General features: G+C 45.0%; 1 protein-coding gene across 1 annotated transcript; it reads left to right on the forward strand.

Annotated features, from left to right (window-relative positions):
- Positions 1-2,173: 2,173 nt before the first annotated feature.
- Positions 2,174-24,815, forward strand: LOC107269450 (protein lozenge). The gene is made up of 6 exons (XM_015743304.2): positions 2,174-3,739; positions 3,859-4,089; positions 7,391-7,504; positions 10,451-10,765; positions 23,462-23,686; positions 23,766-24,815. Exons 1-6 carry the CDS (start codon positions 3,406-3,408, stop codon positions 24,224-24,226), a joined length of 1,680 nt encoding a protein of 559 aa, XP_015598790.1. The 5' UTR covers positions 2,174-3,405; the 3' UTR covers positions 24,227-24,815.
- The last annotated feature ends 1,090 nt before the right edge of the window (positions 24,816-25,905 follow it).

The following is a 25,905-nucleotide window of genomic DNA, read 5'->3' on the forward strand; positions in this document are numbered from 1 at the left end:
CTTCGTCTGAGGTAACGATATTCAACTTCATCTTGGGTACTTGCAAAGAGTGATTACGTGCATAGATGGTCTGTATGACAAAATTGAGATCTGACATAGTAATTATTTATTTATAAAATATTACGTTAAATTTAAAATTGAATATAGCTTTTATTGATAATAAACAAATTTTCATTTTCAAAAATATAATACGTACTTATACAGATAAATGCAAAAAGCAATATATTTAAAAAAATTTTCTTATGGAGAAACTAAGTGAAACGACTCGTTATCTCGTTACATGCTATTTCGTGAGAAGAAAGAGTCAGCAGAAATCCCGACACTTCCCAGAAAGAATAACGCACCAGTTTCCAGGGTATTCCATGATCCGAGTCGGTTGGTGACCCTTGCCAATACTTATTCACTCAGCGTTACCGATTCACCGAGGTATTCGACTCGGATCGTCAATCGTCATGTCAAAGGACACAGACCTTTCAGTCGATTGAAGTGACTTGGTATATCCCGCCTAACAAAAAAGATAGGAAGTGGCAGCGACGGTGAAGTGGAAAAGTGGCAAAAGTCCCAATGAGGCTAAGAAGCCTAGCGTCGTGGGCGTGTGACTGCCGTCGCTCGCAAGCGCATCGCCGCACCCCTCTCCCCCCCTAGCACAGGCTCCGCCTCTAGAAGCCAGATGACGTCATACGGACACTTGTTACGCCTTGCTCATAACCACAGAGGTCCCACCAGGCATCTGCTACCCGTGTAGAAATTCGTCAGGCTGTACCCTAATACGAAAAAGGCCATAGTAGGTCTTCGATAGGGCATCCTCAGGTATGCATATACCTATAGTCGGTCCACGAGTTCGATATATGTTTTGACAGATCGAAAACAAAGTCTCAGCAAGTCTTTTTAAATGTGCATGTGCTTGATTTTGTAATGAATTATGTTTTGTCTCTCTTAAAATTTTATGAAATTTTACACTTTCTTAGAATTTTATTTACGTAATTTTACGAACATCCACTTGTGATTTGTTAAGGATTGCATTGTTTTGCGAGCTGTAAAAAAACACATTGAACTTATGGACTGACTGTAGTATGACCTTCGTGTAGTCCTGCTATACACTACTAAAGAAAATATCTGGCTTCCTCATGAGCGCATTACGTAAGCACATGTCCCGACCGCATATCAAGAAATTGAATTAATTATCCTATGCGTATTTTGCGCGTATTCGATCGCCGAGAGTTTTCACAGTTTAAATTAGGCTTTATAGTGCAATAGTGATGACTATTAATTCGTTCCATGGAAAATTGATTATAAGATTTCTGTGGTATGGTTGGATTGAAATTACTGTTTTAATAAGAAATTATAAAGGACATGGAAAGAGGGGAAGTCACGGGTGTCCGATATATTTACATGCACCTTATAGTGACGCATTCAGTTTCATTATTTGGGGTTTACCTGGATTGCGTATGCATTTTTAACTGGGCCCCTGTGTCTTCCGTGTATTCCAAGTATGAGTATGCATTGTGCCTGAAGCAGCAGTTCAGTGATGCCCGTAGCCGAAAGATTGGACCATCATGGGAAACTCCCGACAACACTGGGAATTTCGTGCTATGATCCCACCACGTAACTACGGTATAAAAAAACAGTAAGGCCCAATTGGAATACTTGAAGGATAGTATTTTAATTCAGCTTATATAAATTTACTGATTTATAAAACTCCTGCCCTAACCCATAGTCATAAGTATAGCAATTTTTGCAGAGTACATAGTTTATTGTAGAGCAAGGGTGTCAATTTAAATTATTCATTAACAAAGGGTGCAATGCGTATTATGGTTATGATAAAGATGCTAAGGGATTTTAGGTTAAGTCATGTCAAAGGTCATGATCGAAAACACCTGTTTCTATCACTGTTGAGAATTGTATCATCCTTGCACAGTGTTTTCTATAAAGGGATGCTGCGTTGACCCAAGGTATATCAGGAGCACGAATGGTAGATTTGCTGGGATCGCAAGGTCCTGTCGTAGCTACGTCATCGAAGGCGGGAGCCCGCCCGATAGTAGTGGCAGTCGGCGCAGCAGCAGGGTAGGGACATAAGGAGGAGTGGGATGGTCTGGCGAGAGCAGTAGGAGAAGGTCAAGGGGCGACGGGGAAGAGTTCCAGCGGTTGGGGCTGAACCCAGGCCGTTTCCGCGGGACACGCGGCACGCTGCCCGTACTCCGCGGCATTACGTCGCGCGCTGCCGACAACGACTCAGCTACAGTGTATCGTTTGTGATCTTGCGGGCAGATCTGTGCGCTATCTGGGACAAGACGCGTATTGTGAAGAGACAGCAGGACGACCATAAGATCGTGGCTCGTTGTGAATTTTGAAGTGAGGAAATTTGAGATTTAAAAAATATTTAAACAAATTAAGAAGTGTGAAATAACTGAAGGAAAAAAAATTTGTTAAAAATTTTATATATAACATATCTATACACTATACGTATATACGTACGTCTACGCGAGGGAGTCATTGTCAGCGAAACGTGCGACCGTAACGGAGTGCTTGAAGTTTAAAGAAAACCGCGAGTCCGTGCCGATTATCAAGCGACACGGGAGAGCAACTACGGTCTATGTGTGGGTTGCGTGCGTGCGCGAATTCAGCCGCGTAAACTGATCGTAATTCCCTGTTTTTAACGTTGGACAAAAGAAAATAGTTATAGAGCGAAGCGATCTGATGATCGTTTAAACTGCCTTCGGCACGCTTCGCTGATAGTGGGATATTGAGATTCGGTAGTCCCCTTTTTTAAATTTTTTATAAGGACGATAGAGGGTATTACAAGGAGCCAATTATGGAGACTAAGCTTCCGTTTAGTGAAGATCGTTTATGCAGTGCTAATGGGGATGTACCGTATCTCTAGTGAATCCTAACGAGCGATCTAACAACTAGCACACGTTCCGTGTAGAAAGCACGTGGCCGAACTTTATTTATATATCATAAAGGTCGGTTTACCAATTATAAAGATTGGACTCAGTGTGAGACATGGATACTGATAGACATCGATAAGATCATTATTACTATTATTACCCATGTTAGTAATTTCCTGCACTAAACTATCAGACATGGATCAGGATGAGTTCCGGTTATTATCACGAGGTCGAATTCCTCTTGCAGAAGGATACATCCTGTCTTAGGGTGTACAACGTGACTTGGGGTTGTTTTCGGGACAAGATGTTGGGCGGCTTGAGAATTCTTACGAAAGACACACTTGAGCGAATGATATTGATTGATCTTTAATAAGCACCGGATATCGGTTGTGTCGTCGAGATCGACGGGGGACCAGGAAGAACACATCCTGAAGGATCGACGTAGGGCGCTTATTCTCTCAGGGTGAACTACACGGCCTTGGCTGGTGAAGAGGGGTTGGTTACAGTGGCCAGTGGGATGCATCTCCCGGTGGGATCCGTTGGCTGCGGGGAGAATTTCGGTTCCGTTGGATCCCACGAGGGCGCCGGTCCGATTGGATCATCTCTTGCGCCTCATCAGGGAGCTAACTCAAGATATCAGGGAGACGACGGTGGAGGACCTGGGGGTGGCGGTGGGGGTAGTGGTGGTGTTGGTGCTAGTGGTGGTGGTGCTGGTGGCTGCGAAGGCCTTGGGGGTGGTGGCGACGGAGCTGGCGATATGAGCGAGAGTGCCGCCGTTGGTGAACTCTGGTGGACCGAAGGACGCATTGGCGAAGCTCAGGCTGAACATCCTGGAGAATTGGTTAGGACAGGTTGGTTCCGTATGGTTACTTTTTTTTTGTGTGAATTAGAGTAAAACATCGATTTCGGGTAGATCTTGAAGTAGACAGTGTCGTATCATTGAATTAATACAGTAATTCTCACTCGACAGGTTCACCGTATTTCCTATGCAGTCAATTACCCACTCACTGGAGATCAAACAAAACGCTACCGGTAGCGTTCAAGGTCGTAGCGTTAGGGGAAGTTGAAGACGGCACCCCCGTAACGGTAAGGGCGGGCAACGACGAGAACCTATGTGCCGAATTACGAAACTCCACAGCACTAATGAAGAATCAAGTGGCGAAGTTCAACGATCTCAGATTCGTCGGTAGAAGTGGTAGAGGTGAGTTTTCCCTAATGACACCATAAATTTCCCATAGATACTATGGGACCAGTGGCAAAAGTACGCAGCTCGAATATTCGCATAACACAACAATGTACGATGATCCACCAACCTCAAACAGACAAATGAAGAATTATCGAATCTGCGCACAGGCAGTAGCCCTGGGCAAAATCACAGTTGTCATCGTCATCATCATTACCATCATCATCATCATCATAGAATAATACCCTCCTCCTTTGACGCCCATTACCACCCATGCAATACGTACCACCCCGTTATCCGAACAACCCTTTCCCAATGCAAGCTTGGCCCCAGAGTCATTACTCGACATCCGCTACGAGCCCCAGCCACTGTAAATAACTGGCTGTTAATCAGAAATCATCTGGTCATCAAGCCGATTTCACGGATGCCGTACGAACGGCCTGCAAAGTCAATTCCATGAGAGTTAGCGTTACGATATTTCAAGTATTCCCGCTTTGGGTTTTACATACTATTTCTAAAGCTGGACAACCGGCTTGATTCAAATTCGATGACGATGACAGTCGTTTATTCATCTCCGCCAGTTGGCTCTCCATCTCGCGAAGTATGTCGCCTGCAGTGTATACTATATAGATCGATCGGGCTGCGTTATGCATTGTCGGGTTGACCGCTCGAACGAGCCGGCCGCGGATGGCATCATCTATCTTTCACGTCATTTTGACATTTCGCACTGCATTACGATTTCAGCCGAGCCGAATCGCGTCGGCCATCGGCCATTAAGGGGAAGTTGGTTGATGCCGGCCGCTGCTGGATGATTGTGAATCTCTGTTGTGAATGTAGAGTTGTTACGCGAATCCATCTGGATTTCGTGCATTCGGGGTGCACTTTGATACGAGCCCCTTTATCGTTGCCGACCACGGGATTTTCTACTTTCACTCTTACTTCGTATTGTCAACCTTTCCTTCTTTATATTGCTGTTTGTTTCTATTGACATCACCGCGACACTCGCACTGCCGTAATCCCCAATTTGAGTGATCGATGGAATCGCTCCCGGGACGTTTTACCGTGCGCGACAATTCATAGTGAGAAAGATAAAGAGAGAATGGGGTAAACATTGAGAGCAGTCGAAATGGACAGAGAAGGAGAGACGGGACGAGAGAACGAGAGCGTAAGAGACAGGCAGTCGATAAAACGTAACGAACCATGCTGTTTGTTTTGACGGTTTACTAATTTAAGTGTTCACCGGTTGCCCCGCGAGTATTATACTCTATATACATATTATATTATACATATATACATATATATACAGATTCGTTCCATGTATATAAAAATACATTGCATGTATCCAATTTATCGTACACTATAGTTTCTACAAACGAGAGTCCAGTAGAGCTGGAACCACCCCCGACAGGCTGGGGAGGGTTTGCCGTTTCTGCTCGTGGCCACAATTAGTAATATACCGCGGTAATATCTACACGACCGAAATTGCCACCGATAGTAATTATTTGACAATTCCAGAGACATCCTGTCGGCTGACTCGGGCTGTTCCCTGAATATTGTGCCTACACCCCTGCGCCCTGCGTCGCTACCGTGAAAACCCGTTCCCTCATCCGGCACTACTACGAATCCTCAATATCACCTCTGATCTGTATCTCTTTCCCTATCTATGTCCTTTTCTCTCTCTCTCTCTGCACAATCCGAGCCCATCCCCTGTGTACGGCGTTCACCACCGCGAGTATTAACGGATGGTTTCGAGTGGTTTTGGGAATGGTCGGGCGCGAGGGTGCACGAGACGTGCGGGAGGGTAGTCAGGGTGAGAGCAGGGGGTGTTCAGGAGTGGTCAGGGTGGATTGGCACGGGGATGCAACGCTCATCTCATCTCGGTGTTGCATCCCAACACACCAAACTAGTTACTCGTGCGGAAACGTTCACGCTCATTCACATAGGTGTATCCCACATACGCGTGGCCCGATTTTGCCTGTCCAGCCGCGAATGCATAGCTAGGCGGGTCCGGGGCCTGTCTCTGCAGATGACCGTTCCCATCATCGAGTATTAACCGCAGGTCGGGGCACGGGACGGCTGTGCAGCATTATTAGCCCCAAATGCGATGGACTCTACCGGGGTGGCACCCTTCGTTTCTGTGACACTGCCGGGCTCGATATATTTTGACGAATAAAAAACCGAGACACCGCGACGCCGGGCGTCGACTTAATTCAGGATTTTATTTCATTTTTATACCCCTCCCCCCTGCATCTGGTTCGCCGATTATTTTTTTCTTTTTTACATCCCTCTTTTATCATAGGTTCCGATTATCAAAGAACAACTGCATTTTTGGGTTCTTCACTTACGAGGACGATGACTATCTCCTGGGTAACGGGATGAGGATGATCAGCGCTACAGCGAGAAATCTACCGCTGGGCAGAAACAGAGGATCAACCTGGCGGGAGATACAACTGGGATATAACGCTGTTACAGTCAGTTGCAGTTCCCGCGGGGGTGCAATGGCCATACAGAGGAGGGTGGAGGGTGTTTGATGCCGGTTATCATGTTGACAGACACAGCGGGGTGGATCAGGGTGGTTCCGACCTCGCGCAGGGTCGACCAAAGGGAGACAATTATAAATTGTTGACGTTACGCCAGTCCGACGGTTCTATACGCGATACGTTACCATTGTCGAATTCCGAAGAAAAATTAGCTGACTGGTTAACCAATCGTTCCCGATCCAAAGAATTCGAGTACCGATAGATGATCAAATGGATAACGGTACTTTCGTTAATGCTATAGGACCGGCATAGTGGGTATCACAGCAACCAACATGTATATCACAGACATTAAGTATCAAAGGGAAATAGAATTAATTTACTAATAAAATCGGCACCGCGTGTCAAAGGATTTAAAATTGATAACCCGATAAATGATTGTTGTTAAAATCATACGTCCAGAGTGGAAAGCAGGATAGACGATAGACGTGTACGTCTGGACACGGCATTCTCGCCATGGCGTTTAGGTGCTCAAAGGAAGCTGGGAGCAGCGAATTACCAAATGCATATTAGCGGGCGACGGGGCGTTTAAGAACGCGTAGTCAATCTCTTTGGCGGACATTTATGGAGAGGGAATTAAATATACCGGACCTTCCACCTCGAGGCCTTCGCCAGTGATATATGCACGCATTTCTCGTTCCTCGCTTCGGCTTTTAACTTTTATTTCTAAAACACCTAGAACCGACAACCCTCTTGAAAACGTCGAACTACTTTTTTTTTATATATACATAGTCGTTTACGATTCATTCTCTGAGACTATTTACTTTATTTTCTGCTTTCAGGAAAGAGTTTCAGTATTACTATAACTGTCTCGACGACGCCGCCCCAGGTGGCTACTTACACCAGGGCGATCAAGGTGACTGTTGACGGACCCAGAGAACCCCGATCTAAGACTAGTAAGTCCGAAGTAATATTGTATACAATAGTATAAGTTTCAGGGGGCAGAGGGGTTGGGATCTGGGGGTTAAAGGGTGATCACCATCATAAAGTTTGCGATAAAAATTGAACATTGAAAGTACCATCTGACGCTCAATCTTCTAACGCTCCTAGCGCTCGGCCAAGGGTAGATTGGAGCAGGCCGGTAGGGATTTGTAGAAAACGGCGATAATTTACGGAAAGTTGCCCGTGGTAATGGGAGTCATTACCGAGCAGATGGTGCAACGATGATGCAGTGGCCGCGACGTGTCGCGCGTGTGCGCCGCCGCATGTATACGCATCCATGAATGTTATTCTAGGTATACATAGGAGATTGTAGAATATAGATATAGCTAGTACAGTATTATAATACACATATCCCGGGAACGAGTCTGGCAGACTCGTGCGGAGGCAGGTATATCTATCGAGTAATATTAAAGACTGAAAAGAGAAGTAAATTAAAAATAATATTTATTTCGATATCTGATTAATAGCCATTACCGATTCCACCACGAATATCGGAGTTTGCGGCTATTTCGCATTTGCCGGAATAAAGTATTGATGCGTAGTTGCACTAGGCACGTTTACCTCGATCCATGAAATTCTCTGGCACCGATGACGCATGTCGTAATTCTTGGATACTGATTTTTGGGATATTCCAAAAAATTTGCTTTACCGAAGTTTTTTGAAATTTCAAAAATATTTCCGACCCTCGGTATGGTCCCGTGAAAATGTTTGCGACTCGTAGTGAAAACGGCAGGGAGTAAGGCCCTAGCAGACGGTATGCACGAATGGGCCAGTCCGGCCAGCGAACAACATATTGCATACACGGGGTGGCCGTAGCGTGCGCCTCGCACGCCTCTAGACAATACCCTGGGTCCGGTTGGTACCTTTGCCTCGAACTACAAACCGCCATGGTATTGTCTCTGGTTCATGACAATGGCACGCATCAGCCCGCAAACACCTGCCGTCGTTCATTACGACGATAATCGTGAGTGAGCTTTTTGTTATCGAAATTGTTTCTACCTCGTGGTAATACGACGTAATCGGTCAATTTTTATAATTCGTGCCAGTACGTCCCTCGCCCTTCGATTCGAAATTTCCCCTACTACCATGGGTGCCAGCACCACCCATAACCCGGATATGCCTGGTTCTGTCGCGTGCGACCCTTGTACACCGTGCAAGATACATACGTATAACGAGTCCTATAGGTTCTGATGTCTGTTTTCTTTATTTCTTATACTTTCTCACTCTTACCGCACGCTTTCTACTGCCGTCTGTATTTCTACGCAAAATTCATGAAATTCTGAGCGAACCGTTAAGGAGAACTTAAGATGCGGGGAGTGGCCCGTAGAGGAAAGGCGCGCTATTTCCGTCCTCTAGGCCGCACTTTGATTAGATAAGCTCCCATCGTTATATGGCGTTACACCGATTCTCTGCCTTTGCGCGCTTACGCGTTACGCGGGCTCTCATTCATTCCTGGACGTAGAACGTGCACGTAATGCTGGACAATGTTAAGTCGAGATACAGTTTTCAGATTTGTCAAAGCACCTAGAGTCGTAAACGGCCTGATCGGGATATACGATGTGTGAGGTCATTGGCGATTTGCGTGGATGAGATAAAATTGAGGTAGCGTAGATAACAAGGATACGATTCATAATTCATATAACAGATAATGTTTAAAATGAAAAACATTTGAAAAATTCCTTTCCACGGTCAAGTATCATCCATAGATATGCATATTCGATGGTATTACGTGAAATCGTAAAACTGTCTGCATACCTCCTTACTCTATACTTCGTTAAAGAGTAAAGGAAACGAGTTCAGATACGAGTTCGAAAGTGAAGGCTGTTAGAAGATCTCAGGAGGGTGAGCCTAAAGAACAGGACAAAAAACACGGGCCCCCGGAGTGTGTAGCGATATGTTTGGGGCATTACGGCTCTCACGTCCGGTACGTGAGAAGTCGTGGGATCCGGTAGGTACGGTCGGTAGTCGGTAGTCGATAGTTGGTAGCTGAACAATAATCTTGTACCGCATCGTATCGAGCGCCGGATCAGAACATCTGGGCTTCGCCGACAATTTCGTGCAGTTTGCGGTCGAACTTTATTTGTCGTTCGTTCGTAACGCGAGCCACGGTGTCTCAGCGAATTAATACAATTTGAACTTTGTGTCAGTATCCCATGGGGATATATAGTGATACCGGGGCATATGTATGCTGTATACAGTGCCAATATACATAGGGTCGGAACATGTAAATAGTAAGAGTATACAGATTCGATGCTCCTTGAGCATCTGTGTCTTTATATTTGTAATGAAAGATGCTGCAGAAATTGGTAGGCGTTAAGGGTAGAAGTAGAAATATTAAGTGTGGGAGTATGTGCTCGCATGTAGGATACGGGATACGTGTGGGGTGTATATACAGCAATAGACACTGTCAATTACGACAGGGGTCTACGTAATAAACCCGTCTAACCGGCTTAGAGGTCCAACCATAACCAAACGCCGCTTCTCTGTAGGGACAGTATTCCATGGGGTAAATCGGGGGTGGTTTGACGATGGAAGCACCTCCTATGGGTATACCCCACGTGGTATATCGGATGCGAAAGCTTGCCGAGGGTGGCACGCATGGTATGCTATTGAAGTCAAACGGGACGCAACGTGGTCGAGTTTCTTAATCATCCTACTATCTCGCTAATTGTACAAACAATTCCCACTCTGGTGCTTGGCAGGAGGGCGAGAGAGGAGAGAGGGGAGGGAGTGATATAGCGATACGGAGTAGAGAATGAAGGATATACGTATATGTATACATATATGTTCTCGAATGAATAATAATGGATCCACGTTTCGAGTGATGCGATTAGGGACGTTTAAGTTTGGTTATTGTTATTATTAATTTTATTATTCCATTATTTACTTTTAATTACTAGGACAGCAGCATCAACAATTCCGAGCTCTTGGTCTGGGACAACGACCGTTCCTCGATGGACCGACCTCCTTCACCTCCCACCTCCGGGAGCTCGAATCCTACCGGAGGAACAAGCATCACCACCACGGCAACCATCTCCACGGTCACCAGGGTGGAAACGCTACCGGCAACCCCACGGGGAACGCTAACGCACCTGGCAGTGGCTGCAATCCTAATCCCAATCCTACGACCTCATCTTCATCCGCGGGCCATCTCACCTCGGGCACGGGACCTTCTGCTCATCAGGATTGCTACAAGCATAGTCCACAGCATGGTGGTGAGTCTTTAGATTATTTTCTTTCTCGTGTATTGTCCGTTCACAGGGATCGGATATTATGGACAGCCATTTTCAATTTTTTTATCGAACATTGTAAAGACCACGATCTTGGTTGGTACTTTCACACTGAGGGCAGTCGATCACACATTCCGTAGGGCTGACGATCATTCTGATATTACTTTTAGGATAATTGATTCAAAATTGAAGGTAAGATGTGACGTGTACATTTTTACGTGGAATCCGATGGCAAATTTCTTCTTTAACCCGAGAGCAGCAGCATGGGGTGGTCGAGGCGCTTCAACTCGATGCTTTTGGAATGGAGAAGAAATTTAATTTTAAAATTATCATTGTGGAAGTGCTGTTTAAATTATTGTTATCGATACGGAGGGTGTACTCGAATCTTAAGGAGGCAGTGGATACATGTTGATGTGGTGTAATTTACGATTTTAAAAGTGTGAAAATTCAAAATGTTGCCTTGTCCGCAGCTTCTTTTTTTAATTACTTGAAGACTACGCGACACAGTCGATGCTTCGACAAAATAAGCAAATAGAAGTTTGACCGAGTAGAGAGGCAGATACATAGGTAGGTAGGTCGTTTATTCGTTTCTTCGTTTCTTTCTTAAGGCTGGTGTTGGTAGCTGAACGTTCACCTACACCTTGTAAAGCCTGCTCATCCCGACTACCTTCTGCTTCACGAAGCGACGCGACGGCCGCGTCGGGCTGCGCCGTTTCGCGAGGTAATAGTTTCATACCTCGTTCCGGCTCTGCAACCTCTAATTCAACGTAATAACGATATTCAACCTGCCGTTCCATCTCCCCGCCGATACGATACACCGTTGCCGTATCGAAGCGTCGTACTGTCCCGGGCATTCAGGAAAGTTCGCGACAGCGAGGCGTCCCGCCGGAACGCCTAATACCATTTCGCGAAGCAGTCCGACTTGTCCGTTAAGTAGTTTTAGAATCTCGAGTTAGCGAAATACAAAGAGAAATCATGTTAAAACGACGAAACAAGTTTAATCGCACGACTAAAATAGAATTAGTCACAGTATTAGCCGAACAAAAAGCATTGAAAGATTATAACAGTCGAGATACCCTCGAATGGCTCAAGCTTCTTTATCCAAGATAAGAAAATTGCGTCGAAGAAAGTCAATGAGAACAATAGAAATTAAGGATGCGAATAACGCAAAAGAAGGAATGGCTAAGCGAAACGGTGAGCGAGTATTCGTCTCTGAACTAGGATAGGTGCATTGTCAGAATGTGTATAAGAAGGAGAGTAAGAACCGCTCTGGTAATTCGGCGGGTATATAACTTATAGGCACGGATATATAAAAGAGAGACGTGTAATGATCGGTGCTCCTGGTAGCAGCGCGTATAGAAAGGTGTATAGAGAGCGAGGAAAGCGAGACGATACGCGGAGCGAAAAGCCAAGGTGGAGAGAAAGAACAGTAAGGAAGAAGTAGAAGTCCGCGTATCCCTTTCACGTATTTTTCTCATCGGTAAGTCTCGCATCAGTGGTTTCGAGCTGATCAAAGTTAAGTAGACGCGCCCTGTGTTGGCAAGACCTCTTTGAAGCTGCGTTGCGGTTTCTACCCTGCCTTACCTTCTCCGTCACCTTCACCATCGCTATCCTTGCAACCCTGCACGAGACAGCACTTCGGCATCCGTGCTACGTACGGAGCGTTTCGCGCGACGTGTCTTTCGTATGACTTATTAATTGGTGTATATACAGATGTAGCGAGGCAGAACGCTATAGTGAGATTTTTCTGAAATGGATTTGCCAAGGAGAACAATATTTTTCTCATTTGTTTCTTTCTATTTTGTTATTTTTTTTTTTTTTTCTTTCGTTCCTGAAACACTCGAAATATATTTGACGATGGGATGAGAAACACAATTGTGGATGGGTATACGTTCCGACGAGTAATTTTCTCTCCACCTACCATCTTCCCGACTCTCCTTGTACTTTCTTCTCTCCTTTTCTCGTACGACCTGCCGATTCTTAATGTCTTGAGTCGAGATCGGACAGGATCGTACACTTACGTTCGACTCACGCGCACGTCTGCGTAATACCAGGGATCGATCGGTTCCCGATCGATCGTACGATCGTTCGTTCGTTCGTTCGATCGGTCGCTGGATTCATGTTGTTTTTGCGCGCGGCTCGCATTGCTTCTCCTTTTATCTTGTGCTTCGGTTCGCTAGCGCTAGCGGCCAGTGGTGAATCGTTGCGAGGATAATCGCGGAGAGGCAAACGGAACGGAGTGGGTTTCAATGCAGGACGAAATATAAGAATAATATATATAGCTATAGTATGTGGGGAGTGATCGTATACAGATATACAAATTATTTAAAAAAGATATACTACTCACTTCTGACATACTGGTGGACTGGATCGTATCACATGTGCACTATATGGATTTTGATCGTACTTATATATCTTCACTCGGCATTTTACAATTTGATATACTTGCTGTACTATATTTTATTCTATTCCCAATCAATGCCTTTTCTCGGCACTCGAAATATCGATAGTCGTAAGGGAATCGTAATGCGAAGGAAAAGAGAATGGCCTCGGTGGACGTCCCAGCAAAAAAGGAAGTGCGCATTATTCGTGTCTCTTATAATATAACCATGTCCGTCTCTCGACTCTCATCTTGAGTCGTGATCGGGGTAATGAGGCCCGCAGTGGCAGACTCCAAGGAAGATGCTGAGAAGAAGAGAGTCTAATAGCGAGCGAGAGAGAGAGAATGAGAGGGCGAAAGACATGGTAAAGAGTAGGGAGTAAAGACTGTAGTAGCGGAGAGTGTAGAGTGTATAGGTTAAGAGAGAATAAGAGGAGGTCGAGAGGACGAAAAGAGAAGGAACAAGCGCCGCGACGTCGAACGGCGAAGCCGCAACTGGTAGATGGTAGGGGTAAGGACGCTGATTATGGGGTGTCAAACAATCATACTGATTGTATATTCTGTGCAGACTCCTTCTGTCTGCCTCTACGTCTACGTGCGCTACCTACGCGTATACCTACCGCGCTTACCTATATCTACACTCTCCTCTCTTTTAAAGCGAGGATGGACAAGCGTGAGGCACAAAAGAACGAGATAGAGACAAAAGTGGTAAGAATGAAAGGAACGAAGAAAACATTAGTCAACGTCCCGAGGAAAAATTCGCGAAACTCTTCGCAAAGACTGGTGGCGCTCCCTGCGGCCGTTATGGCCAACCGTCATCAGTCTACTCGCAGGGCGGCCATACGCGCGTTCCGCGTCGTGGCTCTTTACCTATTTACCAAGATGCGGCTAGTTACCACGTTAAAAAGACAAGGTAGGCCGCTACTACCACCGCCACCAAAACCACTGCTACCGTACCACTATATCTTTCTGTTGCTACTACTGTTACTATACCCATTGGTACTACTGGTTAGGGGAATTTTGCGTTTCCCACGTGCTCGACAGTTTTACCGCGCTCTCGGACGGTCTCTGGAATGCACTTTACCGCGCTTAACATTTTTACCGGGCCGTTTAGATTATCTCGCGTAGTTCCTCCAGTACTTTCTCGTGAGCATATTATATATACTTGTAATATATACTCACGCACGTATCCGATCAACTCACCTGTGCACTTTGAAGATTCACTTTGCAGCTTTTACTGGATAGGTTATGTTACCACTAAAACGTCAACACCAAGCAAATATTTCGTCTGTCTTCAGGTACTTGTGCATCGATATCATTCCTGGGTCCTGTCAGCTGTGAATGTGTCGTGACAGTTGTTCTTGGTATTAAATTTGTGAAATGTATTTGTGCGGCAGGGAGAAATACTTTGAAAATATATTTCGTGATTGTACTTGAGGCGCATATATGCATATATACACGTAAACTCGTGGTTATCGGCCAGTACGAATTGTTCACAAACGTACCGGCATCGCGACGTGTCGATATATCCATACAATCATGAAATGTTAGAGCTCTCTCGTGGAATTTCACACGTAACTACCGGATAATCACGCGATTATCGTCCAACCTGAAATGGCCACGAACAAGCACATCTCTTGGTGCCGACTGGCATGGCTGATGGTTTACGGTTTAAATTATTCGACGATTACCAGATTTTGTAAGAGCTTTGTACAGACGAGAAAAAAAATATTACTCGATAAACTCTTTAATGATCGGGAATGATAGGACTCCCCAAGTCACGGGGTTGTTAACATCGGAGTGTTTGTGACACTTTACTAATTGGCTTGCGACGCTCTCAAGAAAACAACCCTTACGCCTACCCTACTCGAAATATTTAGACGCAATTTGCGCTCACGCATCGACCTTGTCTTACTACCCCCTACTTTACTTGTGTTACTGACAATGACCCGGCGTGTATAGTAAACTTGGAAACACAAGCCTAGTAAACTTAGCCCTTGTGAAGTTATGCTGGCTGTGACAGGTTTTAGGTTAGGTTAGGTACTGTACTATACATACGCAATATTTAATGAACAAAAATGATTACAAGTTTGCGTATTTTTTTTTGGTTTTTTAATTTGTTTATACCTAATCTTTTAATTATATAGTCAGTTTACTTCGGGTATGGTTGGTAAACGTTCGTTCGCTCTATCGCGTACATGTGCGTGCACGGCTTCTGCTTTAAGAAGAAACTTTGTCGAAACTTGTTATAAGCAATTATTTGATGCTAGCAGAAGACAAACGCGACCGCAAAACTTAATTAAACTCATAAATCCCTTGGCACCGTTACCGAACTGCTGTACTTTTTTGCACACGTAAGCCAACCCGTAGATATTAGATGAGATAATCAGTTGAAGCAATTGATTTATTTTCTAACGTCTTGCATATAATCAATATCAATAATTATTATTAAATAATAAGCTATTTCGATGGTTAATGACAGTGTCTGTCATACTGTTCTGTATATTCAGTTACAATAATATAACAGCCTATAGTAAAAGTGCCCTACTAAAAATTTAGCAAAAAGGATACCAACCCCCATAGTGGAAGGACGGAAACGAGGTGGTTAGAGTAATACGTGAAAATTGAGAAATCCCCAACAGTAGCGCTCGTTATCGTCCTATCGCTATCGCGTATCCCGGTACAACATCCGTGCGATCAGAAACGTCCACCATTCCCGGCTTAAGGAAACCCGTAGCGACCGCTTAGCCACACCGTGATAAGCACTTGCGGACCTCCTGCCTTCACTTATATAAACACGTATTTTCAAATATCCTTATATTAGAATCTTATGAGATAACGTTCGGGGAGCCGACAGGAAGTCCGATGTTTTGTGAAACCTGTTAAAAGTTCATACAGGCATGTTCAGGGTCGCATATTTGCATTAAAAACTGGATTTTGGGTATGGTATAACGAGTATAGATATAGGCAGGTAGTGCAAGGCGAAATATACGTTAAGGAGCAGGTACAACGGAGAAAGGAGAGAAAAAGAGAGAGAAAGAAAAAGGAGTGAAGAGGCAAATCAAGGTTCTCTCCCTTTGGAGTCTTCGGTGCCATCGGAACCTTCGAGCCTCGTCGCCTTTATGTTTTTCCCACGGAAATCATCGGCATCTTCACGGGTTCCAGACCATTGGACAAAGACTATTATCCCACTTTTCTACCACTCTACATTTTTCTTCGCCCAATTTAGGTTACGTTTCATGAACGTACGTAATGCTCATGCATGTACATTCTATCTCTTCACGTAGCTTAACTGTTCGAATAATTTTTTTACTTGATCAAAAGATGATCAACGTATGTGGTACGTATAAATACTGTTCGATCAGGTGGTTCGTATAAAGATTTTGGTCGAATTAGTAAGGTGCTTAGCTCGCGTTTAGGTTCATCAGTCAGCGAGGGCGAAATTCAGTTGCGGTTGGAATCATAGAAACCGACGGAATCTGCAGGCGGGACACGAGAAAGCGGTGGTTACGATCGAAAGCCAGAAATCAGGATCGCCAACCTAGCGAGACATCGCGCCGTGGCTTGAGGTGAAAAACTTACGAAAATCAACGAACTAAAGAAATGAAAGAACCGGACGACTTAGTTAATCGATTTAGCTCTGGGTCGGTGTGTGGCTCGCGGGAAAAAGTGACTCCAGGTGATCTCGCGTGCGATCGTGCCGCTTTCCCGGAAGTCAGTTGTATTACCGGAAGCGCTGCTTAATATTTTGCTACTGAACAGCTATATAATATATTTATATTCAATACAGATATTTTTTATATTTGCTTACCAAAAATATTTCATGGAATTTCATGACAGCTAGAATGAAACACCGCATGTACTCTGATGTATAATATATATTTTTTAATACGTAAACATGACTGGACTTCTTGCTATACAAAAAACCAGTCTGGGATCCCTTGTATTCTGGTTTGCGTACAGCTTGTCGTCAGTCCGTGAGTGTCAGAAATCCCAATGGCGTCACTCTTTACGATAAATCCTTCCGCTCGCCAAAGGAATAGCAAACCAGTCACGACGTATTTCCGTCTTTGACATTTCTCACATACGTTCCACACGTGTGATCGCTTGTACCAAATTCTTCGTCCACCATTCACTCGACCCTATTACGATTTTCATTAACCCGCGCCGATTTGAATGTCACGGAACCAGGGATCTCAATGTGTGATCTCTGAGTCACCAGTTTTCAACGAACTACGCGGCTTGACGCAAAAGGATCGTACAGTCCATGATAATAACATATCCATACTCTCGAATGGGCAAGTGTAGTTCACCGTAACGATTTATTGGATCAATGGCGCGATCGGCAGACTTTGTGATCAATGGCAGCAATATTGCGTTAGATGCCTCAGAAAGAGAGAGAGCAAACAGGAAGGAAGAAGGATCGACTCAAAGTCAGAGGCCGTAAGAGTCAGTAGGACGTAGAGCGAGAGGAGGGATTCGTAAAGGCAGATGTGAACGTAGATCTAACTACTGATCCAAATGTACTAGTGGTAGTAGTAGGTACGTGATCCACGCTCGAGGGGGCATTAGATCGTCTTTCTTCTCGTTGATCTTACGATCTCGCTCGATTATTTCGGTTAGTCGGGGTCCCGCTCAATTACTGTTACCCTATCGGGACGTCGCGGCGGCGTGCTTAGCGATCCAAGACGCGTAGATTCTCGTCACGTCGAGTTTTCCTGGCGGCAAAATGAAACGGAGATAAAGAGAAAGAAAAAGAGTGAGATGGATCGGAGCGACGGCGGGACGAAGTTATGGGTTCGAGGGGAGCGGGACTGGGAAGGAGGAAATTACGCAAAGACAATAGTAAGTAAGTTCGGTATTGTGGCGCTGCATTCTGTGGAACTATGAGGCCGTCACCCTTCTATTTTTAATTCCCGATCCCGGCACGTACGCGACGTCGTGAAACCATTACGGTTTTGACTTTTGAGAAAAACTCGACGAATCCACTGAACTGTTGTTGCGAGGACGAGCGAGAGGGAGAGACGAAGTCGATTGGAAAAAGAAAAAGATTAAAAAAATGTATCAGAGGAAGTCAAGGGAAGCGCACTGGGTGCTGTTCCAGTACTCTTCGATACCGATCCTGGAGAAACGCCGATTCGTACGTGCGTGCGATCGCCGTTCCCACAAAAAAGGACTAAACAATCGGGTGAGGGTAAAAAAGGATTGCGCGACTGGGTAGTAATAAACAATAACGGATCTTCGGTGAGAGAGGAGAGTCGCTTCTCCTTACGTTATATATATATATACTATTATATATATACTATTATATATATATATATACTTGTTACTAATGTTGTAACTGACGTTATTTACTAGCTATCCGATACCAACCTTATTGTAGGAACGAAGGTTTCACTGTTACTTTATATAGGTTGATCTTAATTGATTACCAATCAATGCCCAAGTTTTTAATTGCTTTTTGGGCATCATCCGCTTCTCTTATCCGCTTCTCTTGGCAATGGACCTTCCTTCGCTCATTCTCTTTTTTTCGCCTCTGTTTCTGGTACTTTCGACACCTCCGCCTCTATCACACCTTTTTACTATATATGTTGCGTTTCCGTCTTTATGCTTTTTTGAGAATCCAGGACGTTGCGCCTGGTTGCGCCTATTAGGGCCACCTAGGAGATGAACGTTTATTTCTGGACCCGTGGTACCTTTGCTAATGAGAGGTCTCATGTCTCGTGACTGCAGGCGGTCTTTTCTTTTAATGTACGTATTTCATACGTATCCTGCGAGGATGCATCTTCTGGCAAAAGATCAGCTGTGTCCAGGTACCGACCGAATGGACTTAAATAACCAGAGGAGTCGACCCCCTCGATCCCTTCTACCTTGGATTCTGCCACGGGATAATTCCGGTCCTGAGTTCACAGAAGTGCGATGCGCCGCCATTACGGACCGGATGAGCAGCCTGGGTTCTGCGAAAATCTAACAAATTTAATTTTCGTCTTAGCCAATTACGAGATTGAGCCTGTGACGTAAGATGACGCGTGTCTGATGACCACTGCGAGTCTATTTCTTCATGGGGGCCATATATACTATACTAGTAGTAGCCGAGACCGTCTATAATTTCTACATAGGCATAGTAGTATAGTAGCAGGTAGTAGCTGTAGTAGTAGTAACAGCAATTACTACGGCACAGTGATCCCCGCTCTGCCGGTTTCCGGACACGCCACTGGCCCGCCACACGTCCTCCTCTCCATTCATGCCTTCTCGTAACTTCATTCTCCGTCGAAAGGACGACTAAAGGAGCGAGTAGGGATTCGAGAAGAAAAAATCGATCGTGAGAGAGAAAGACAGCAAGAGCAATAATGAATGGACGTGAAATAGCTTGACAGACAAATTTGTGCACTCTCAGTGTAACGCGTCCGCTATCAATACCATGAGGAGAAGGAAGGAAGGTCCATTGTCGCGATGCAATTTTTAAGACGTGCGTGCAACCCGCGATCCATTGTGCGGATGCTAAACAGATTTCCTCCTTTTACAAATCGAGCGCGGCTCAATGGACAACGAGGGAAAAAAAAAAGACGAGATCCGTCGAGTCTGACTTCGCATGACGGCGGGTGACGAGAAAAATGAGGGAGGACACGAAACAGGATGCATCGAAATTGCCGTGGGGCCCCAATATGCATCGGTTAAGCAGCGTTCGGGTCCCGGGCCTATTTGTTCATTGAAATTTCGCATCTTTTCGCAAAACGTATCCTTGCCAGTCCATCTTCATTTTTGCAAGCATATTCTCACAGTCACCTAGACTCACGGCCATATCGGATATATTGCCAATCCATTCGTCCTGCTGAATCGAAATCTTCGTTCTCGTTAACGAGGACGTACGCCAGGAGAAATATTATCCCCGACAGGATACTTTATAAGAAGAAATCGGTGGAGGTAAGCGATACGCGGCAGCGACGCGAGGCGACGCGACGAGACGAGACACGAAGGCGCAACAGTTTCCTGCGCTCGTATGCGTAAGACTTCTCTCCTGGTGCAGGACGGCTTTGTATATTGATATATCGAGGCGCAATATCAACTTACGTTACACGACCCACCGAGCATCTATCTCGGTGGGAACCGAAGCCCCATCGCGTCAGGGCTACGTCTTGTATCAACCTACCCGACCAACCTACCTAACTACCTAACTCTCTTACAAGTCTTACGAGAAACATGGAAACTATCGACGGATCTCCCGGAATCTGTTGATGAGAAAAATCGCTTGTAGGGATCATTCGAATACTCCTGGCGAATGCTAATGGCTCGTTAAGTAGATGCCTTGGCCAGGGACTAAGCACCGAAACCTCACTGTGGTTTCACACCCGCGGTAGTAAACGGTTGGCTGGTTTTCTCGCATTCTCATATATACAGGGTTATTCACGGCAAACGCACCGGCTGAACTTGGACGCGATTGGACGTTTCTGTCGATCGTAGCAGCGTGGCTTTGTTTAACAAATTAAAGAATGTCAAATTCGTGATCTTGGCAATGTTATAACGTTAGCTTTCATTTCTTTGATGATGCCACCCTGATATGATTCATGAAATTATCCATTCACGGCCAATTTCAACTGGTGCGTTTGTCGTGAATAACCCTGTATATGTATGTATATGAGAATGACTCTGACTTTCCGTCATTTATGCATTTCCGCGTTATTCTTGTTTGGGTCTCCTAAAGAACTTGAATTATGGCGACCGGATCTGTTCATTATGGTTAACCATGTCAATATGTCGATTATATAGAATGAAGGACGCGACGAGGGAGTGACATGTGAAATGTCGAATTCACGTTAGCGTTGAACATTTTTTCGATTGTATTCTTTTATTATGCAATTTGTAGTATCTGTTTCTGTTTCATTGCCGACGGCTAGGCGGACCTGGCCCCCCGAAACCCTGCCGACCTTTTGGGCCTTACTGCCTCGTTTAAGGATCCTTCCACTCTGCCTCGATTATTATCCAACAGATGGCCTCTAACATAGCCCTAGTGGCGTGCCTTTGTTTTGTTATTGTTCCGGTAATTGCTGCAATACAGACCTATTTCGGTAATCACTCGGACGCCTTCCTCTGGCCAAGCGGCGGCAACCTTTGATATACGTCTTAGCTCTGGAATCGACCTTCTTTCCTCTATAGTAAAAATTCCCAGGATCTCTATACGGATAGGCCCCTACGAATCGGGACGTTCAAGATCCCTTGCGAAAGGACCAGTCAACGATCCCGCGCATTTCCGGCTTTCATTCAAGAAACTTCGACGTATATAGGTGCTTGTACTTTGGAGTAACTTTAACTATCTTCTGGTTTATTTACTCTCGGAGAAATTTCCACGCTTGAAATGCTAATACGATTCCACGTATGCACTCAGCTGACTTGCGTTCATCCTACTCCAACCGATCATGGAATTCACGAGAACGGCATCGAGACCGCGACAATGTAGCTCGTTTAATTTTAGCCAGTCGACCGCAATCGGCACTTAACGCGCGGTCATGGGTACCCATAGACCGTAACTTGCCGTAAAATTTACGCAAAGCCATACGCACGCGCATGCGCACTCCGATTGTCGTGCGGTGGTATTACCGGTCAGGATTGTATGAATCGAGACCTTATTGAATTTAAAGTGAATCAGTTTTTTCGCGGTCAAGAAAATGTACGCTTTTTTCAATATCGAGCGGTTTCCATTATCTTTAGTCAATGAAAGACATTTTTATCCAGCTTCACAGCTGTACTCGGCTGTAATGAGATTTTCTTTGCGATTCTTTATCCGTTCGTTCTAACTCATACTTGGCCGGTAACCGTTTCGAAAGGATTCCCGATGCGTCCCGACGCGAAAGGCGTCCTCGACATTGTCCAAGACTACGGGGAGTGGGTATTCGAGGAATCCAGCAAAGGCAAAGTCGCACAACGGCACGGGCGCGCAGACTTGTGAAACGAGAATTTTGCCATCGGTCGCTATACGAACAGGCGGCGTAATCGACTAGTCAACCGGTCGACAAGAGACTCGGGAATCGAAGGACGACATCGGCAATCGTTGGGATTTCCTTGGGATTCACTCACAATTTACATATGCGAATTGCGTTTTGTCTACCGTTATAGTTGAACAATTCCACGAACTGTCACGTAAATTCATAACTGCCTGCGTAATTGCACCTAAGCCAAAAACATTATTTTAATTATTTATTCGATCTGGGTATATTGGCAATTTTTATACGACACAAATTTACATACAGATTTTGAAAAATCTTCACCTTTCGTATATCGATACTATATAAATCACCTATTTCAATTCCACTTACAGCTGCGAGACTCATCGGCTCGAATCAAAGAGGAAAGTGTAAGCGTCTGGAAACGTGACTGGAATTACACAATAGTTTTACATACGCAATATGTACGATCACTCATACGGCATGCCATATATGTAAAAACTGTTATAAACCTAGATTATGTATTACGCACGCTCAGTGAATTGTGCGCAAATGCATAACGGGTACCTATACGCACCGGTCGTTGCTTACTTACCGATCGGCTGACGATAGTGGGAAAGTCACCAAGCAATAATTTACAGATCGTCATTGGCCACCGATCACGTATTACACAAGACGTAAATACCAGATCGTTTCTTAGTAAATTTCGTTGGTACAGCATGTATAATGAGTCATTGCTCTCTGTCTCTCTCTCTCTCTCTCTCTCTCTCTCTCTCTCTCTTTATCTCTTCCTCCTCTTTATTCAGTTCTTTCACTTTCTCTCCTGCGTGGATTCGTGATCGAAGATCATCAAGTGCATTCCCAGTTGTTAACGCTGTAACGAGTATTTCCAAATCACACTACCGTATCCCGCGTATCTACGCGGCACTCTAGTAATTAAGAGAGAGCTAAATTTCTTTACCGGGAACATTCGAAATCTTCTCCGGGTCGTGAGTCACGGAGTTGGGTCTAATTGATCCGTCGGTATTACTCACGACTCAGAATCTCATTAGGTTACCGACTCACGCTCACTTGACTGTACATCCGTAACAGACCGTATTCCCATCATGAAACTTATGAGCTATTTAAATAAGTCAATAATTATAAAATATATATCTATAATTTGCAAGTATATAACGAACCGTGCAATCACAACAATCATAACAGTTACCATAGAGATTATAACGTTAAACGTAACAGAGATATTGCAAGTGACAACGGGGAATGGCACATGGAATTTTTAATTGATATAATTTATTAATAAATTCTTCCCTTGCAATCGATATATCTCTGTAAAAATGTACATTCACCATGTTATTTCAGACACAAGCTCGGGCGAGGCAGAATGGACGTATCCCACAGCAGTGCCGTCCTATCCCGGAGCTGCCACTGGAGGTGGCGGTTCGGCTGGAGGTGGAAGTGGCGGTGGAAGTGGACCTCCCGGTGGTGGTAGCGGATCTTACTCACCGATTCCGGTCGGCGCATTCTCTTATCCAGGCGAATCTCTCTCCCATCATCCAACCACGGAGCCTGTACCATTACCATCCGGTGAGTGTAAAAATTAGATACCCAATGAGCGATGGCTTGTGTCGTTAAATAATCAATTGATAATTATCCTGCGTTTCAGTGCTCTCGTCGGAAGGACAGCAGGACGCGTATACGCCTAATTGCGTGTCCATGTATCAGTCGCACGGACCATCCTCGACGCTACCCCTGGTGCCTGCTAAACCCGATCCCGAAATATTTGGTAGTGCCGGTGGTAACGCTAGTCCGGGTTATCACTACGGCTCGTGGACGCCGGGCCCCGCGACGCCTGTACCAGTACCTTCTCACAATTACAACCCCAACTATCAAGGATACTACAACAATCCCACGCAAAATTATATAAGTCCCACACCCATGGTACTTTACCCTCACGTTTACAGCACCGTCAATCAAAACCAAATACACCTTCATCTGCACGGCGACCTCAGCGAGGAGCAGGTCACCATCGCCAGCGGCAATCTCACTATCAGCAGTAATCGATTGGAGATCGGAGTGCTCGGAGAAGAAAGCGAACAGAGGAACGACGTATGGAGACCGTACTAAATTACTCATAAATTGGACCAAACAAACTTCTATCGCGTGACCCAGTGATCTATGGAAATTCCTGGTCCATTTTCAGTTCCTTGGCTGTTCCACGGATGCTGCGACCACGTAGCTGCCCGCGCACTGATCGAATAAATGGACTCCTTGAGCGCGTGCGATCGGTGAGCTACGACGCGGTGATAAGTGGAGAAGTGAATCTTACCGAAGTGACTCCACGATCGTGAGGATCCCATTAAGGAATATCCTTGGCGGGAGATTATGAACTCGTCGTAAGTATACGCGCGCGCGCGCGCGCACGTAATAGTCACGAATTCGGTGCAGTCGTAAAACGGCGTGGAACGTCGTAGTCCGCCGAGAGTGTATAACGAGAGAAGAGAAAGACGGAAGATAATGAGAAAAGAGAAAACTAAAAAAAAACAGAGTCAGAAGGAGATAATCATCCGTTGGTTGTAATCGAGTTGTGAACTCGTTCTAGAGAGCTGTAGGATATCATTGTTGCGTCATACAATTTTAGTAATATAGCACCGCCGTTAGCAATGTACATACGCAATATTTTCCATGAAATAAAATCTTGCCGAATTCGTTCCTATATATGCAATCTTCCCGGGGCTTATACCTTACGGATGCCAAGTCCCTCTGTCGGCTTCCACACTTGTTCTTCGATACGCGCAAGCCACCCAGTAGCGATGGGATAATCCTTTTTACGAGCTCCTCATCTCGCCCGCGCCATTTAATATTTAAAGCAGGGCCCAGTAACGAAGCGACGGATAGTTGCGGTCGAGGGAGCGCTAGATGGCACTACCCTGTTTCCGTACCCACCTAGCCCCTTATTAACAATCAACTCCCTTCCGTAACAGTTACAGTTTACGAACGTACCGCACTTCGGACTATACGCCAGAGCTTATATCGTATACACTGTAAGTATATATATACAGTGTCCAAGAGAATAGTACTACTCGCAAAAAACTGAATTGAAAATTCCTTTATTATTTTTCCAGTCCATGTGCAATCAACGAGTTATTAAAAATAAAAATTAGTCAGTCAGAAGCGCTGATTAGCCCTTTAAGCACTGAGCCTTATAGTCGAACCAGCGAACAAGTAATCTTCGATCATTGGTGGAGGAAGCCAAACTGTATAATCGAGAGCCAATCTTTTGCTAGATTTAGTATACATACTTGTGACACTCGCGTTGAGCCCCTGGGAAAATTTAACAATCGATAAAGTAGAAATCTAAGTAGTAAGTGAAGTTTTAAAAATATGTAACGCTCGGAGCTATAGGGTTAACTGAACCCGTCCGTGAGTCATGCAAGTGAGTCTACGACAGTAGGCCACGCTAAATCACGCATTGTCATTGGTTCAAGTTAAAACTTTTCATGGGCGCCACTTTCCTGGCACATGTTCCATTGGAGATAAAGCCATAAGGAGAGGAAAGGTCGTTACTTTCTGGACACTCTATACATAGTATACCAGCTATAAAGAAGTACTGCTCTATCCTAAAGCTAGAGTTGCCGTCCTGCTGCTCCGGCGTTCTATCCTTCGATGAAACTGGGAAGAAGTTGCGTATTAGCGATCTGCGTGCGCATGTCAGGCTTAGGACTCAAATGGGCGCGCTAACTTCGGGTGGTGCGTTTCTACTGAATAATCCTGTATGTATGCAGTTATTGGTATAGGATATAGCG

Source organism: Cephus cinctus, unplaced genomic scaffold (genome assembly GCF_000341935.2).
Source record: "Cephus cinctus unplaced genomic scaffold, Ccin1 Ccin1_scaffold0661, whole genome shotgun sequence".
NCBI lineage: Eukaryota > Metazoa > Arthropoda > Insecta > Hymenoptera > Cephidae > Cephus > Cephus cinctus.